Source organism: Lepisma saccharinum, chromosome 27, assembly GCF_977018435.1.
Source record: "Lepisma saccharinum chromosome 27, izLepSacc3.1, whole genome shotgun sequence".
Lineage (NCBI taxonomy): Eukaryota > Metazoa > Arthropoda > Insecta > Zygentoma > Lepismatidae > Lepisma > Lepisma saccharinum.
This window is the reverse complement of record NC_139255.1, coordinates 55,352,529-55,372,091: the sequence shown is the minus strand read 5'-3', so window position 1 is coordinate 55,372,091 and position 19,563 is coordinate 55,352,529. Positions and strand designations below refer to the sequence as shown.

At 34.4% G+C, this 19,563-nt stretch overlaps 1 protein-coding gene across 1 annotated transcript; it reads left to right on the top strand.

Annotated features, from left to right (window-relative positions):
* The first annotated feature begins 142 nt into the window (after positions 1-142).
* LOC145980014 (programmed cell death protein 6-like) lies at positions 143-19,248 on the top strand. The gene is made up of 4 exons (XM_083112979.1): positions 143-294; positions 5,126-5,232; positions 13,989-14,257; positions 15,719-19,248. Exons 1-4 carry the CDS (start codon positions 248-250, stop codon positions 15,818-15,820), a joined length of 525 nt encoding a protein of 174 aa, XP_082969105.1. The 5' UTR covers positions 143-247; the 3' UTR covers positions 15,821-19,248.
* The last annotated feature ends 315 nt before the right edge of the window (positions 19,249-19,563 follow it).

Sequence of the window (19,563 nt, the reverse complement as noted above, 5' to 3'; positions counted from 1 at the left end):
TACTGCTACTACCACTACTACCTATGCTACTACTAATATTTATTATAATTGTATGATTTGCTTAGGTGAAGGGAAAAATTGGTCCTAAAAGGGAAGGTTTTCCCCTTGGAAAGGGAAATTGTGCCCTCATATTGTGGCAACATTGGCCGTCAGAAGTCTGAAACGAATCACGTGTTGTACGTGATTAATTCTTGTACGAAACTTGACATTTTGAAATTGTTTTCCTTTTGCATGTGCAGGTGACAACATGTCGCAAGTGCCAAGTCGTGAATTTCTGTGGAACGTCTTCCAAAGGTAAGCATATTTTTAGCATCATAAAAGCAACTATGGGATACATGATTGAATGACGGGAGGGAGACCCATTATGTACTTCATTTTCTATGTTAGTGTAGATAAAATAAAGTTTTGATATGTCTTCATAATCCTGGAAAGTGAATTCCAGTCAAAAGTTACTTATTTAATTTCAATCCTAGTATGGCACTAGTTGAGGGAGATATTTTAGAATGACATGTGAAGTGGACTACTTTGTATGTAATACTGACTAATAACGGTTTCCTTATTACATCGGGCCGTTTACCCACTATACCCCCCCTCGAGAGTTAAGTCATATTTTCTTTTAATCGACAGATTTCGATGTTTTACGTAATGTAAAAGTGGTTCCAGCTTTAGGAAAGCACAAATATTGATATATATTTGATCCCATAGAATGGATCACGTAAGTTAAAACCTCCAATTTCAGGGTTTTTTCGCTGCTTTTTGTTAGTAAAAACTGTTTGTATGCACACTAAAATAGCGAAAGAACACGTCGAAAATAACTATCAGTACCAATCCTAACCGAACTACGTAAAATTATAACTGCTGTTGTGGAAAGTCGTTTTGGGTGCTATATTCACTTCCGCGAAGCCTTTGGGCTGTTCTGCTACACGCTATGGTTGCAGACGTACTTTACTTCACAAGAACACATTTCCAAGAGCAAAAATCAACTGAAAACGTTCATGAACAAGAAAATATTCATAAACCATACAAAATATTTTACATTCTCCAGAGGGTACCATGCTTTATAATACTGGGTAACAATTTTGTATGGGCACAACACCTTCCACTCGTTTATTTCGTCACTTTTAACATTCGTACTTACGTATTCTGCATTGCAAAAGATTCTACAAGGTTGCATTTTGCTTTTTTCACTAAAATAATTTCAATTTTTCACATTAACAGTAATTATTGTTCTTCCTTTTTTCGCTTGCGTAACACACAATATGGCAGGCCTAGCTTGGGTCGCGTTGTGCATCATCATTGGGTATGCAGGGTTTCCAACTTTCTTCACTGAAAAATACCTACTTTTGTGTTTGTCACATGTGTAATTTGTACATTATGCATGGATTTTTATTTTAACTATGCTTGCCTAACCTAACCTTACCGGAAATTATTCGTGGGGCTATCCGTGAATGGTTTGTGGGGCTACCTGTGCATTTAACTATGCTTGCACAGGTCGCCCCACAAACCATTGACGGATAGCCCCACGGACCATTTCCGGTAAGGTTAGGTTAGGCAAGGCAAGCATAGTTAAATGCACAGGTAGCCCCACAAACCATTGATGGATAGCCCCACGAACCATTTCCGGTAAGGTTGTGTTAGGTTAGGCAAGCATAGTTAAATGCACAGGTAGCCCCACAAACCATTGACGGATAGCCCCACGAACCATCTTCAACACCCTCCAACAGCCTAACGACGCATCCTGGACACGTCATCTTGTTCCAAAACAACGAGAAGAACGTCGTGATTTGAAACACTGACAGGGAGTTACGTCATCAAATGTACCCAACATCCGGTACACGTAGTGGAAGCAAATAAAAGCAACGTCTATTGTGCGTTGGAGAGATATTTTTCATGAAAAACACATAAATTCCCGGTCAAATAGATTCCACGACGAAAGAAAACACCTCCACGAACTTTCAAAATGCTACTCATTTCCATAAGTAGTTTCTGTAAAAAATGAAGAAATATGTTGTGCCGGTACGAAATTGTTACTGAATACTGGGAAACAGCCGAAGTTCCTTTCATTTAATTGCGATTTCATCATGCTACGAATGCAATTTTAACATGATTTGATTTCAATTTACGCCTGTTAACACATAATGCGGAGTTTTAGCGATCGCTTAAGATTTTGTTCAATATATGCTTTCGTTGTTAGGTTAGGCAGGCCAGGTTTGGTTTGGTTCTCTTAACATTGAAATAAAGTCCCTAAATGCATTCTACTAAGGTTCTGATTTACTTCTATATTAATTCCCGCTAGTCTACGATACTTACAGTCGCTTGTCAACAGAAAATACATTTTTCATGGGAAGTTTGCATGCTTGCGTAAGGTAATTTTTAAGTTGTTTTTTTCCCAACATAAATAACTTTTTTTTGAAATTCAAACAGTTCTCGTTACTTTAAGGAAGGTTCAAATTTATTGTGACAATGATTACCAAAATTCTACGATAATTAGTCTTCCTACTAGGAGAATTTGAGAATCCTAAAACAATCTGAACCTTTACCGATTCAGAATTAAACAATGCACTGATTTATTCATAAATTTATTTCATACATAGAGGATAATATAATATTTTGAATCCATGTATGTATGTAAAATTATGGCGCTGGTGATCCTTGGTATATCCCAGTGAGAAAGTAGAAAATTTTTCATTGTCTATTTATTTAATATGAACATTTTTTTTAAGCTCACAGGACATGTGTTACAGTGGAGTAATGGTTGGTTTTATTTAATGTGTCATGACTATGTTGCTGATAGTATAGTAATGTTACATTTTTGTTAAGTTACAGGTGTTAGGTTTAATACTGTTATGATTTTCATAAGGTTTTTTTTTACTTTGTGTATTCACACAATGGTATTTTATTTAAAAAAAAGTGTGGAAAGTGTTCTGGAATATGATGGATTGGATGAACACTGGTGACACGGATGCTATCACATTCACGAATGTCCTTTTTGCCCCTGATGGATATGCATATTTTCAAGTTATGTATATTTATTTATTTGATGATAGTTCCCTCTTAGTTGCAGTTGGTTTTATTTTGTTAGGTTTAATAATGGTAGTAATTTTTAGTTTTTGTTAGGTTAGGAATGCCTTACTTTTTTCCCCCTAATGCACGAGCATACAATGATATTTTTTTAAAAATGGTAAAACCTCCAGAATAGGAGAAATTGGGCAAACCCTGCTCCTGGTTAGGGGTGAGAAACTCACTCGTAGCTCACAATGGTAGGTTGCCACCGGTCCTATACTGCCACGTCCCGGAGAGGGTGACACCAGTCCGGCTTAGGCCAGGGTAAAACATGAGATTCTCAGGGCAACTAAAACTGATTGATAACTTATTTTAGAAGGAGAAAAGGAAAACAAAGGAAACACTTCTTTAACCTCCTACGGAAGGTACAATGCACCGTATATTCTTAATTTTCATATTACATTAAATTTATATACAGGATTGTATTTAAAGCTGTCTCTTTGTTTCTTGGTCACATATATATCTATTAAACATTTCATCTACTGGAAGGCTTCTTCTTCTTTATGGATACGTGATGGACTACTTCTTCTATTTGGCTAACAAGCTTCTTCTTCGATGGACTTCTTCTATTGGCTGATTCATCTGTTGGTCAAGAGACTTCTTCTTCTATCTGTTGGTTAATATACTTCTTCTTCTATCAGTTGGTTAATATACTTCTTCTTCTATCAGTTGGTTTATAGACTTCTTCTTCTATCAATTGGTTAATAGGCTTCTTCTATTAATTAGTTAGTAGATTACTTCTTCTACTAATCAATATACTTATTCTTCTATAAACTTCTTCTTCTATTATTTAATACACTTCTTCTATTTGTCAATATGCTTCTTCTTCCATTAATTAATAAAATGCTTCTTATACTTCTTCAATGTACTTATTCTTACCGTGATTACTAGACTTCTTCTTCTAATCAATGTACTTCTTCTTCTATTCGTTAGTAGACTTCTTCTTCTGCTTATTCTTCTATAAACTTCTATTATTTAATATACTTTTTCTTCTATCGATGAAATCATATGCCTTTCATATATTTATTCTTCTAGTAAATATATCCTTTATTTACAAAAGCTCCTATATCCAAATTCCTTCATTTATTAAACATTGGATTGATTCCCGTATCTTCCCTGCTATATTTCCCTTCTTTTTGGGCTTTGTCAAAGATACAACAATAATTCAAATCAATATTTTTCTGCACAATGGCTTAATACAAGCAGAGAAAAGGGGTTAATCGTGGGGTGCTGCCTGTCCCATGCTCGAATACAATCCGGGTCAGCAATATATGCACCACAACGGAAGTGCTTGGGGATACCGCACCGGGGAAAACAATCAAAAAGGTCTAGTGGGAAAACTCCTTCCCACTAAGAGGGTAAAGATTATAAAATTGTAATCGCTTTTTAACTTCATTAATCTTTACATAAAATCACATATGCTGCACTTGTCGATCATTTCTTTATCTCGCCTTTAGCCATCAACATTATTTATCTCAGTTCATCAATTTATGTAAGCACAATTAATTTCAGTTCTCCCATACACTTTCATTCAATTTGCATGCTCATTGTTACTATAATCTGTGATCCTAATATTTCTTCTGCGTGCTGCCATCTATGATTCCTTATTTCAGTCATTGGCCATATGTTCCACTCATGCAGGTACGTAACAATGCACAGGTCGAAAACCCAGGCAGGCTCAAACCCATTATTCTTGAGAAAACATACAGTAGGAAATCACTAAGACACTGAAGAGTGTGTTAACAGGCATAATTAGAAATCAGAACATGTAAAAATTCTCGTGCACCATGATAAATTCAAAATTAAGCAATCTGAACTTCGGTCAGTTTCTGAAAACTTTCTAATCATACACTATTCAACTGGTGCTTGAGAATGGTAAAATAATAATAATGAAAAGATCATAGCCCCATAAATATTTAATTTATGCACTATATTATAGAGCTACTTCATGTTTTAGTACTTGCAAACTTCTTTAGAGACAGAGATGAAGGACTGATTATGTATAAGTATTGCATGCACTTGGACATGTAGGCTTGACTAAGTGTTTTCTTGTTCTTTTCAGGGTAGATAAAGATAGAAGTGGGTACATAACGGCCGATGAACTACAGTCTGCTCTGTCGAATGGATCCTGGACCCCTTTTAATCCTGAAACTGTCAGGCTAATGATAGGTTGGTAATTAGTGATAACACTGATTCTTGCAGTACCATGTGAGGGTTTTCTTCTCAAATTTTCAAACTTGTAATCTGTCCTTTCTGGTAATTGGCATCGTTCATTTCAAGTTTAAAAAAAATCAGAAAACTTGTTATTGTTAATATTGGAAATAAAATTCAGTTAGTCATTATTTATACAGAACAGTTATTTTTTTCTCTTATGGTTCTTGCAAGCAATATAAACATAATTTTCAATGTAATGTTTCAGGAGAACACGTGTAAGATCTTGTGCATGTAAGAACCGTAAATTACAAGACATACAATTCTACAATGCAATCAATATGTACATAGGAAGAGAAACAGATTAATGAAGTAAAAAATGTTGAGTGTGAAATACAGTTTGTTTTCATATTCTACCATTTAAACCAGTAAATGATTTCACAGTTTCCAAGAGGTCACATGAGAACTTCGTGAGTAAAGGTTAACCCTAAGTTATAAAGCTGTTTTCTTTTAAAGATCGGTAAAAGATAAAAACAAAATAAAATATCTGTACATTTCAGTACACCAATTGTGTGAAATGTTATAAAATAATAAATACAGTTGTGCAGGATGTTCCCTCATCTCTGGATCAAGTAGAAAAGTCTTCCCAAGGATATAATGATGATAAATTTGCAATAAAATTGGTTTATTTTAATGACTTTATAATAGTTATTATTTTATAATAATAATTATAAGCATGGCGATAATAATAATTATTATTTAAAATATTTTAGTTTTTGTCACTTGCATGAAACCTCTACAAAAATTTCTGGTGATGACCATGCTACGTATTAACTGAATGTTATTTTAATTTTTTTTAAAAAAAATGCTTTTAAAGATGACTATTACAACCATCAAATATATTTTAATTTTTGAACAGTGTGATCAATGTAAATATAAAATTATGAGTAAATATACACTGTTTCTGATATATGAACTTACTTGAGAAAAGTTTGTTGAATGTGTTAATGAAACTGTGATAATTTCAACTTTCTTCCAGTACATTTTAGATGTACAACATAATTGTAACTTAAAATATTTTTTGCAGTCTTTGTAGCTGAATTTGGTGATTTTTTAGTGATAGTTTGCAGAACACATCAGTTGCCTTGTTTGTTTAGAGCTTAATGATGACACTGTTTACAGTTTGACATGATTATTATTTTGTATTTTATTCTACACTAAATATTTGTCATTTTTGCCTATGATAGTTACAGAAATTTAGTTTGTTTACAGTGAACTTATTACTATTTCATTTCATATGAGCTTCACCCCAGTGGTACATATATTTTGTTCCCATCTTTTCCTTTGAAAATGTTAAGAGTATCTAAGAGCCTAATGACCACCAATGAATGATTAATGTACTTTTACCAAAAGTGATTGTGTAATTAAAAAAATACTGATGTACTTCATTCTGTAAATTATTTCTTTATTTTTAAATTGATTTAAATAACAGATTTTGCAAAATAAAAAAAAAGTACATGATTTAAATCAAACAATCTTGATTAGAATATTAGATAAGTTGGATTGTATCTGAGTATTGTTGCCAGAGTCCTCACAGTCTTCGAAATAAGTCCCAGGACATACAATTTGTAATATTTTGATTAATTTCTGATGAATCTTGAGTATAATTATGTGGGCCAGTCAAAAATTACTTGCACACCCCCATCAAAAATGTTGGTACAGGGATATTTTCTTGCAACGGGTTGGCAACACTGCAGACATGTATCTACGGTGCGTGACGTAGCGGCATTGACATGGAAGTTGCTTGCTAACCAGTCGTGAACATGTTTCGGCAGCTGCAGGTGGCATCCAAAGTGGAAGTGCGTGCAGTGATTCGGTTTTTTGGGCAAGAGGGTGTAAGTGCACAGAAATTTATCGGCAGGTGCACGAAGTGTATGGTGAAAATGCAATATCGCGTCAAGCTATCGCAAAGTGGTGCACCATGTTTGAGAACGGACGTACAGATATCGACAACGCTTACTGTGAGGGAAGACCATCAACTTCGACGAATGCAGAGATTGACACTCGTGTGAATGAACTCATTCTTGCAAACAGACTCGTAACAATAGACAAGATCGCAAATGAACTCTGTATTTCACGTGGAAGTGTGCATACAATCATTGCCGAGCAATGATCCGTAAAATTTGTGGGCGAGGGGTGCCTCCGCTATTGACGGACGAACACAAGGGAAGCGTTTTGACACTACTTATGCATTTTTGAAACGTTATCAACATGAAGGACAGGAGTTTTTGGATAAAATTGTGACCGGAGACGAGTCATGGGTTTTATCATTTCTCACCTGAAATAAGACACGGCTCCCTCGAGTGGAAACATCCCACGTCCCCGACTCGAACAAAGTACCGAACAGTTCAATCTGTGGGGAAGGTAATGCTGACGCTGTTTTTCAACAGAAAAGGTATGGTGTATACCAAATTCATGCCAAAGGGTGCCACGATTAATGCATCGTCTTATTGTGAAACCTTAAAACTATTGCGAAAAGCACTACGGCCAGGTAAACTTTCAAAAGGCATTGTGCTCCTGCATGACAATGCGAGACCCCATGCACATGTTTTTCTAAAGAAACAGGAGAGAGGGAAGAGAAAGAAAAACAGAATTGGTTTGGTATAAGGAGTATGGGGAAAGCCACAGAGATGATAAATGAAGTAGTTAGAAAGGCAGACATAAAAACGTACAGAAATGGAGGCCGCAGTATTTTAAGGATAGCTAACAAGAGGAAGGAAGAGAGCAGAGTAGGAAAAGGAAGGGATAGTGTGTACATACGGGAAACAAAAAAGAGACTGAAAGACAGGTTGAAGCAACATAAGAATGATGTAAGATTAAAGAGGGAGTAAAATGATATATACAAGTACACAAAAGAAACTGGACACAACATAGGGAGGGAGAGGAGAGGAATAGTGAGGAAGTAGAAAGAAGCCAAGGAAATAGAGAAAAAAGGAAAAGATGAAATAATAAACTGGAAAGGGGGGGGGGGGCTGAAAATTAACAAAGAATGGAAAGTAGTGCTAGAAAGAGTGGAAAGGATGAGAGAAAGGAAGGAGTCCAGGAGATAAGAAATCTGTCTAGGTCCATTAGTGGAGGTATTGATAAGGCCAGACTCTTACCAGGTACCTGTCAATCACCTGTCAGGTAGTGTCATTTACCTATCAGGAGATTCCACACTCAGGAATTCCTGACAGGAAATGTTCTAAGATAAGGACTAGGGATGGCCAAACGGATCCGGATCCAAAAAATCCAGATCCGGGTCTGAAAGTTTCTGATCCGGATCCGAAAGTTCCAGATTTGGATCCGGATCCGAGAGTTTCGTATCTCAATCCCATTATAATATTACCACACCTTAAAAGGTATTATGAGATTCGATTACAAAGAAATTTTTCATTAGTAGTCCTACAAGAATTCTTTTCAAGTGTTGTTCCTAAAATACTTTGCTACGCATCGGCTAACACACTCGTGCACAAAAATAATCTTACTTGTTTAACATAAAACGTCAGAGGTGATTTTGTAAATGTCATTGAAACGAATATGTATTCATTCGAATGTATTGGAAATGGAAACACACATAAATGTGAGACATTCCATTCCAGGATGAAACCTTTAACACATATAACAAGATAGAAATGTTATACAAAAATTATACGATTGTTCTACAGTTAGTTTTACAAATTAAAATAAAACATTATAATATATGCAGTGTTATATAATTACAAAGTGTAACACTAACGAGGGAGGTTATCTAAGTGTCCCCTCCGATTTCCATGAAACTTGGCAGGCGTATAGTGGGGCCCAAAGGAAGAAATAGATGTTTTTTTGTTTCAGCTAAAAAACTGTTTTAGGGGGCAAAACCCCCTCAAATGTCAAGATGAGGACAAATGTCCCGCCGATTTTCATTAAACTTGGCAGGTGTATAGTGGGGCCCAATGGAAGAAATACGTGTTTTTTTGTTTCAGCTAAAAAACTGTTTTAGGGGGGGAAACCCCTTCAAATGTCAAGATGAGGACAAATTGAAGTGAGGATCTGACCCCTGTGTCCCCCTCCGATTCCCATGAAATTTGACAGGTGTATAGAGAGGCCCTATGCCCCCTGTTGCTTCCTATGCCATATTTACGTGGTTTCGGGGTCAGATCCCCACTTCAATTTCTCCTCATCTTGACATTTGAGGGGGGGCTCTATACACCTGCCAAGTTTCATGGAAATTCAGAGGGGGAAACTTAGACCTCCCTTGTAAGTGTATTAATTAATTACAAATCGCGCACGCGCGCACACACACTATATATATATATATATATATATATATATATATATATATGTGTGTGTGTGTGTGTGTATATGTATGTATGTATGTATGTATGTATGTATTTATATATATATATATATATATATATATATATATATATATATATATATATATATATATATATATATATATATATGTATATTAGCAGATAACAATATGTTATAAGCACATTCTTACTTTCCAAAGAAGCGCATGTTGGATGGCAAAACGGATCCGGATCTGAAAATTTTGGATCCGCAGATCCGGATCTGAAAAATTTTAGGATCCGGAATAAACCGGATCCAGATTTATCTAGCCATCCCTGATAAGGACTGGTGCCTTCATGTTGTTTTGTGTATGGACCCTGTCTGCGAGTGTATATATAAGATGATGATTTGTAACTTTCATCAGTTTGTTGTGAAATTTTTGTCTGAAGAAGACCCTGTAAGAGGGGCGGGGGAACGTTACATTTCAAGTTTAAAAAAAATCAGAAAACCCCCACTGTCTGTCGGATCTCCTCATTCCTTATTCTATCCCTTCTAGTCTTCCCCAATGTACTCCTTAAAATTTTCATCTCCACTGCCTGCATCTTTCTTTTGTCTCTCTCTGTCATTGTCCAAGTCTCTGCTCCATACATAATTATTGGCACATAGCATGTGTTGTATATTACCTTCTTGTATTTCATAGGTACATCCCTGTTCCATATTAATCTTCAAACACTTTGATATAGTCCACCACCCATTTGTCCTCTTCTGTTTACCTCCTCATCTATTCTTCCACTTCTTTCAATCAATCAATATGTTTATTCATCATTAAGCATTACAATAATGCAATAGATGTCGTCATTGGTACAAATATAAAACATAATACAAGAATAATATAAACATACAAATATAAGACATAAAACAAGAATAGTATAAACATACAATTATAAGTCATGATACAAGAATAGCATATATATCTAAATATAAAACTCTCTACCAGAATAGCTTAAACAAGCCTACATAAATAATGAATATATAGGGTGAGTATGAAGAGGACAGTATTACATGTATTACGAGTTCTAGAAATTTAAATCATATTTGAGTGCAGAATAAATTCATCTATTGAGTAGAAAACCTTTTCTCTTAGCCAGTCTTGTAGCACCCTACTAAATTTTTCAAGAGGTGCAGAGTGAGCTGTCCCTGGCAGCTGGTTGAAGAGTTTTATTCCTATGTGTTTGTAATTATTTTGTACTTTGCTTAGCCTGGTTGGTAGTGTGTCCAACTTATAACTGAATCTTGTGTTGTGTCTGTACAGAGCGTCTTGAATTTATGAATATTTTCTTTGATAAACATTAGGCAGCTAAATATGTATAGGCATGGAACAGTCATTATTTTATATTGTTTGAAAAGAGGTTTGCATGAAACAGATTGGTTGAATATTCCAGCCATATTTCTTACTGCCTTTTTCTGCCAAATGAATACATTGCCAGCATGTGACGAGTTACCCCATATGTTAAATGGCTATGAAAAGAGGCATAATAAGATTGTACCAATAAGTTTTTACTTACACAGGATCTAAGTTTATTTAATAAAAAGATGACTCCGGCCAGTTTGCAGCATAATTTGTTTGTTTGCACATCCCACGATAATTTTGAATCTAGATATAGACCAAGAAGCTTTACTGAGGTACATTCAATGTCCTTATTTAGGGTGAATATTATTTTTCTCTGTTTTGTTTTGATTAATAGTCAATTGATTAGTTTCAAACTAGAAAGTGGACTTCTCTTCTACTTCTTCGTCCAGTTCTTCAAGTATGCATTTATTATTACCAATTGTGAGGAAAGTGGTATTGTCTGCATACAAAACTGTTTTATGGGGTATGAAGCTGGGGAGATCATTTACATAAATGTTAAAAAGGAAAGGACCAAGAACGGAACCTTGGGGGACTCCGCTTTCAATATTTAGGAGATCTGATTGTTTACTGTTTATACTGACCCTCTGCTGTCTATTTGATAGATACGATTTTATGAGTGTGTGTTCAGCTTCTAGGATACCATAAGAGCGTACCTTTTTTATCAGCATTTGATGTGAGGCTGAATCAAAACCCTTACTTAAATCAATAAGTGTTGCACTCACAGAAAGTTTAGATTCAAAAGCATCCAGTACTGTTCCAACAATGCTTTCATTTGTTTTTGTGGTAGATGAGTGAGCTCTAAAACCATACTGAGCATTTGTGAGTAGATTATTATTTGAAAAATACTTATCTAGCTGAATATGTATGCAGTGTTCTATAATTTTTGATAGAATAGGCACAAGTGATATTGGATGGTAATTACTTGGATTGGACTTATCTCCCTTTTTATGTATTGGAACAACAACTGAGACTTTGAGACATGTAGGAAAACACCCACTGTCAAACATCGAATTAATAACAGTAGTAATTGGGTACTGCATAACATCAATAATTCTTTTTATAACAAAGTTTGATAAACCATAAAAATCCTCAGATTTTGAATTGTTAAATTTTTGTGTTGCTTTAATAATATCAGTTTTTCTTGTATGTACGCATTGCTTGCATTGTAGAATTATTTTCCTGTAGTTTACGGTTATTACAAGCATAAGAAAACAGTTTTTCTTTGTGACGTTTCAGGAGAACTCACGCTCCTTTCATCAGACATTTATTTTCATTTTGACTAAAGATACAGTTATAACAATGGTTAGTAATTTTTTAAACAAAAAGAATCCATTATATAATGGATGTTGTCAATGTTACATTGTTGTAATATAGCAACTTAACTGAAAAAAGCAGTCTGTTTTATTTTTATTTCAGATTTTTTTTTTTAAATTATGAATCCCAAATATCATCAGGTAATTCAAATTCATCATTGTTTTCACAAAGTCTCTTGATGTTTTCTGTTACATTAAATTTTAAAGATGGTGGCTTTCTCCATTTGTGAAAAAGAAAACTCCATACTGGATCTATGTTACCATTTTCATTATTTAATTTATTCCAGTGTTCTGCAATGAACAAAACTTCCCAGACATTCAACTCTGTGTTTCCCGTTAATCTTTTTAAAACCTTTCTCTTTTTAATCAAATGCTTCTCTTCGATGATATGAGTTGACAAACCTGTTCTTGGGTTTAGATTTATAATGTCCAAATCGTGTTAGTGCCATCTTATTGCCATTTTCTTTGCTGTTTGTCCCACATAATCCTTTGAACATGAACAACTTATATTATATATTCCTGTGGTTTCCACATCTGGTAAAGAGTTTCTCATTTTGAATTCATTAAATGTACATTTAAATCACCAAGAAGTCTGGTGTAATTGAGATATTCTCATTTGGTTTGTACTTCACTTTGCCTAGCTCAGTTTTAATAATATCCCAAGCTGCCTTACATTTATTATTGGAATTATTAATGAAGTGATCGTTTGCGGCAAGTTTGGCTTCTTTTATTTTTGACTTATAAATGCTCTTAATTTTCAGATATCTAGCCTTATCAACCTTATTATTTTTATATCCATAGTAATACATCATAAGCTGTGTTTTTAATTGAGTTAATTGAGGAGTGTACCATTCACCTATGTGCTTTTGTTTTCTTTTGCCTTAATTGGTTTTTTCTTAAGGACTCTGGGGCAGCAGTCATTGTATATTTTGGAAATAGTGTTGATAAAATTATTGAATGCTTTGTCCACATTTGCACAAGAAGTAATTAAGTAAAACCAATCAATTTCTTTTAGTTAGTTTCTCAGTGTATTCAATCTGTCATCATTAATTAACCTAGTAGACTTGATCTGGGTATGTGCATTGTTCAGAGCCCTATCAGTATTTACTTTCAACCACAGGCCTTTATGATCTGATAAGTAAAATGTATTAAATATTCCAATTTCATAACTAGAGTTATCTAAATTCGTTAAAATGTTGTCTAAACATGAGTCTAGTCTTGTTGGTTTATCATTTGCACAATAATAGTCGAGTGATCTTAACATATTCAGAAGGTATAATTGCTTAGGGCTGACATGTCGGATAACAATATTAATGTCTCCAAGAATTATTATTTTGTGCTTACTAAATTCTTTATCAAGGTGTAAGATAAGGTTTTTTTTTCTGAGCATTGAAAAATGATATCAGTCAGTTTCCCTTAAGTTGAAAATAGAAAACCTTTTTTTTTCACTCTGAAAGGAAGTGAGTTACTTTTACGGAAAAACATTGAAGTAAAAATAAAGAAAACTACATTAGCACTTAATTGCTTTTTCCCCCTTTGCTTCAGTAGTTTAAAACACCAAACAACAGTAATTGTTATTATTCAGTTTACTCTGTTGTAATTTACGAAAAATTAAGCTTTCATTTTAAGAATGAAATTAATTTTAAGGTCATTTTAAAAGCTAATTTAGGTTATCAACTTCCTAGCTCTAGTAATGAGAGAACAGCTAAATATTATTAAATTCTCATTTGCAGGCATGTTTGATAAATATGGCCGAGGGACGATTGGATTTGATGACTTTGGTGCCTTGTGGAAATATGTAGTGGACTGGCAAAACTGCTTCAGAAGCTTCGATCGTGATAACTCTGGGAACATAGACAAGAGCGAGTTAATGATAGCTCTCCAGACTTTCGGATACAGACTGTCTGATCAGCTTGTTACCACGTTGATGAGGAAGTTTGACAGGTGTGGAAAGGGAAATATATATTTTGACGACTTCATCCAGTGCTGTGTGACATTGCATGTAAGTATTTTTCTCTCTTTATTTTTAATATTAGCAAAAGAAGAGCACGTGGATTGTTGGCTAACATGTCACCAGAGGTTTTGATTTTGAACCTTGGTCAGTTAATGTCCTTTCACTGAATCGAAATTTAACCTCAAGAGGTAGAAAGCAACATTAAATAACCACATACAAAACCAGGAGCTCTTTGTGAAAAAAATGTATTTACTTTGTTTGTATTTTTTCGGGTAAAAAGTGACAAAAAGATATACAGTGGAACTTCTATTTTATATTTTTCAGGGGACAAAGTTGAAATAATTTACAATGCGGGAAAATGTAAAATCGAGGAAGCATTTTGCTATGTTGAAACAGGGGTAGACAGAACTAGAAATAATTTAGATGCCAGACCCTTTTTCTCAGGTACCAATTCTTTTTTGCCATTTTTCAATTAACTTAGTAGTGTGATTAGGTGACAGAGACAGACCCAGGGGGATTTTTGTTGTTATGTCTGTAGAATTATATTCCTGTAGTTTATGGTTGTTACAAGCATAAGAAAACAGTTTTCTTATGCTTGTAATAACTGTAAACTACAGGAATATAATTCTACAATGCAAGCAATGCGTACATACAAGAAAAATTATTATGTCTGTACAAGGCTAAATGTTGTGACATAATTTATTCAACGATTTGTATGATCTCCAAGTAGTAAATATGTTAATCAACGAAATAAGAATAAAAACTTGTTTCTGGTGGGGTAAAAAAGATTGGTATATTGAAATGAGCCACTGACTTATTCGTGAAGTGAGTACGTCATTTCAGTGTATTAAGATGGTTCATTGTGATGGCCAATGACAGAATTATTGTCACGTGTGTGCTGACTTTTTGTACTTCTATGTAGTGTCTTTTTCAGCTTTGCTGTTTAGAAAATTTAAAAAAAAATGATCTAAGATGACCAGGAAGGGGATTATGAGTTATGTAAGAAACTTTTCTCTTATGTGTAGGTTTTAGGAACACATTGGCACAAGTTTATAATCCAGGAGTACTTTTGCACATTAATGCACATTTGCCTTTTTTATAGTGAATATTATCACTGTAGATATACACATTTGTTATATAGGAACCTAGGTTTTTGGGCACTAATATGTCTGTCTGCATGTAAAATAAATAAAGGAACTTGTCTTCGTACTAACTACCAAGCTCTCTGTGGCAGAGTGGGTAGCACAGAGGGCTATGACGCCAGGGGTCCCATGTTCAATTCCTGGCCTGGGCATGGTTGTTCTGTGTCAGTGTCTCTTCATCAATTTCATCATTTATTCTCGTCTTTGCTGTCAGATAAACAAAGTAAAATAAACCAAATCAATCAGTATTTGTGCTAAGTATACTACAGAAGGTATGGATCATTCAGTGGTATGCCCATGAGAGGTTGCATAAAGGTTGATATAACATAGAAAATACATTCTAACGTTTTCCTACTTTTCTTTCCAGACATTAACAGCTGCATTTAGGCAGTATGATACAGATCAAGATGGTGTCATAACAATCCACTATGAACAGTTTCTGAACATGGTTTTCAGCTTAAAGATGTAAGAATTGTTGGATACATTGTTCCACATGGCTTGTTTCATCTGTTCTGAATTTTTTGGAGCTCCACAATTTAGTGGATCATTTTAAAGACTAAACATCTGTTTCAGCATAATAATATTGCTTTTAGAAATATTTAAAAAAAAAGTCATTTGAAATGAAGCTTTTTACTTAGCCTCGTTGAAATCATCCAAGTGACTAGTTCGTAATGTGTACAATGGATGACAGCACCTGTTGATAACAGGTAGATTTATTCAACTGTTTGAACTGTTTCAGAAATTTGCTCACTTATACCTGTAGCAATTAAAGATGAACAAAATCTGACACTTCTAACGATTCTTACGGATACTTGAACATTCCCTGTATGTTAGTGACAATGGTTCTACATTATCATGCAATGTTAATTGGACATTATTCATTGTCTAATGCTAAATTATATTTATTCTAACACTATGTTTCAAGAGAGAACCTCTTCTCTCATCTTCAGGTGAAATTTATTTTGCCGCTGGTGGGAATCGAGCTGTGGGAGCACCTTGGAGTAGTTGGTTAGAGCACTAGATTTGTAGTAATATAACTGTTCTGTTGTATGTTCGACTTCCACCATCGGCAAAAGAAATTTGGGTAAATATGCGATATGTCCCGAACGGATTTCTTCAAATTTACAGGAGAAACTACTTACTGAAATCAGGTTTTCAAGGTATTTTCTTTCGCGGAAGCTGAAAACTTCACCGTAGAATGCTGCAGAAAAAGAAATAATAACTTTTAATGTAAGGAACTTGCATTTTCTGACAACATTATGCCATTGTTTCCATTATGTACCTGCAGATGGGGCAAGCGTCGAAAGTCAGTGTTTCCAAACGTACCTTTTTCTTATGAATTGTTTTTTCTTTTTTTTTTAACTATGCTTACCTAACCTAACCTTGCCAGAAATGGTCCGTGGGGTTATCGTGAATGGTTTTTGGGGCTATCCGTCAATGGTTTGTGGGGCTATCGCGAATGGTTTTTTTGGGGGCTATCCGTAAATGGTTTGTGATGACATAATGAACATGAAAGTAGGTATTTTTCGGTGAAGAAGGTTGAAACACTGCATACCCACTCCAAATCGACAAAACACAAGCACGCCGCGCGATAATCCATGATGAGTGCATGCCATATTGTCTGTTACCCAAGCGGAACAAGGAAGACAAATAATGATTCGTAATATGAAAAGTTGACACCATTTTATTGAAAAAGGCATAACCTCACCTTAGAGAATCTTCCGCAATGCAGAATATGTAAGAATCAATGCTAAAATTAACGAAATAAACGAGTGAGAGTTGTTTGGGCGATATCGCATAATTACCGAAATTTGTTCACCTGAAGACGAGAGAAGAGGTTCTCTCTCGAAACGTAGTGTTAGAATAAGTATAGTTTAAAGCATTAGACAATGGATAATACTAATGCTAATACTTGAACATTGTAACCAGTAAAAGATACTTAGATTAAATATGCCCATGATATTACACCACATAAAGTTATCAAAATTTTACTCTAAAATTAATATTGTTATTAAAGTAGGTGTAATTTATCAGCCAGTATCGATGAAAATTCCAGTCGGCACTTTTTGGTGTTCACACCTCTGGGCTGGTACCATTTGTTTTTACGGGATAATGCATCACGACTAATCTGTCCCATAGCTGCACTAAATCCTTCATTGAGTTTAAATATTCATGCATATTTTTTGGGTAACATGTTTGGGTATGGTAGATTCTCACCTCCCTAACTTCCAGTTCAATTATTAATATTTACTGTATCTTAATTTCATGGCACAAGTTGGTTTTCATTAAAATGAAGTGTCAAAATTTGTTCATCAGTGGGAAATTAAGTCTTCTGATCTCTCTTGCTCATGAGAATATTGATCAGAAAATAACCAATTTAAGAGAATGCAGAGTATTGTAGTGAAGCGTGAAGGTAGTATAATAGATCTTCAAATGTTCGTACAGATTAAACTGTGAACATTTTCCTTCCCCAATGAAAGTCCCACTTAGCACTTTTAGTACATAGCAGAACAGTTGCTATGAGAATTGATTATCTTAATGCTGTAAATATATTATTTTTTTTTACTGTTAGGACACACTGGTGTGCTTTTTATTTTTCATTTTAAGTGAAATTAGTTTTTAACCACTTCAATTTGAGTTGTTATTATCCATGTTTGGCCAGCCATTTTTGTGCCAGTTTATTTTTTGTGTTATTTTCCAATTTTGCAATATTTGATGGTCTCTTATATGTTAAAATATACTCCTCTCAGTTCGTGTTAATTTGCTGCAACGAGGAAATAATAAAAAGATTATTGAGCACCAGCATATATTTACAGTGTGTGTCACAAAAGATTTTGTTACTAGTGTTGATTTGTTTTTGCTAGTGTGAAACATGTACAAGAGTCCACAATTTATTGTTAACCTGATGAACATTATTTTGAGACCTTGTTTGTCATGAAAGGAAAAAGTACAATGTAGTATAGGTAGGTGTAATCTTCAACTCAAGTTTTGTAAGTGTACACAGATACATAAGCATTGTTCTTATGTACCACGTGAGCTTTTTCCTTCTAAGACAGTCTGAAGTACTCAAACCATTTGATTGATAATGAAATCTCCACAAAATGAGCTTGAAGCCAGTTTTATATATTCTTTATGTATATATGTGTAAATACTAAAGTCAAGTGTTTATAATTCATGTGAAAATGTGTCAATTTGTGATGGTGAAACATGTGTATGTTGCATAGCATATGCAAAGAAGTCCTCATTCTGAAAACCATACCTTATTTTTAATCTTTTAACATGTTTTTGCCTTAATGTCTCCATTCTGCCTGTAATTATATCCATTTTTTAAATTTTTAATAAAAAAAACACATGCTATGTGCTGGAACAATCATATCTGACCTACCAAAGAACCTGTAGCTTAAAAAACACAGCATACCTAAATTGAAACGTTAAAAATGCTTTATTATGTATTCCAGGATACAGCTAATTTAAAAGAAAACTATTTTGTTTCTATTTAATCTTGATAGTTTAAGTTACTAGATTTTTTACTACAAAAAAATTATTGTGACTAACAATAATTCTGAAGCAAAAAATATCACTTAAAAGAACAGGAAAAAAACATGCCAGTTCTCATAGATTGCCAATGTAAGTCTGATTGCAGGATCTCTGTATTTAATATACATTATTAAATTATGAAAAGCAGTTGATATACACATTTGTGCACAAGTTAAGGCATGCAATAGCCACTTTATTATAGCATTGATAATTTGGAGTCAGTTTTCCAATGAACCCACTCATTTCACATGTGGCAACTTTTTTCAAAGAGGAGGATCTATATCTTGTACTGCAACAGACAGTGTTTGCAGTATATGCACGAGATGTACCGTACCTGCCTTTTGTGTATTTTGCTGGTTCTGTTGCAGTATGTCCTTCACCTTGATGACTGGGAAGGGATCAAAAACTTAGTTTTGATGTTTTGCTGTATTTTTTTACTTTCTGGCTCTTAGGTAAGTCAGAAATGATATCCAGTAGTGTTTTTGTCACACCGCTTCAGTTGTACAACAGTGAGTTGTATATTTTTTTTGAAATTTATTTGTATTGTGCTATAATTACAACGTAGGAGCTTTTGTGGTCTAGACAGTGTCTTGACTGTCATGCAGGAGATGTGGGTTTAGATACCGGGGTGGGTGATCTAAAGTTGGAATTTTTCCAGCCTTGTCCCTACATAAA

Bases quoted from the DNA above. Each gene is read 5' to 3' on its own strand.
- LOC145980014 (XM_083112979.1), top strand. From the start codon at position 248: ATGTCGCAAGTGCCAAGTCGTGAATTTCTGTGGAACGTCTTCCAAAG. The intron at 295-5,125 runs GTAAGCATATTT...TGTTCTTTTCAG, and splicing joins CTGTGGAACGTCTTCCAAAG to GGTAGATAAAGATAGAAGTG. The intron at 14,258-15,718 runs GTAAGTATTTTT...TTTTCTTTCCAG, and splicing joins AGTGCTGTGTGACATTGCAT to ACATTAACAGCTGCATTTAG.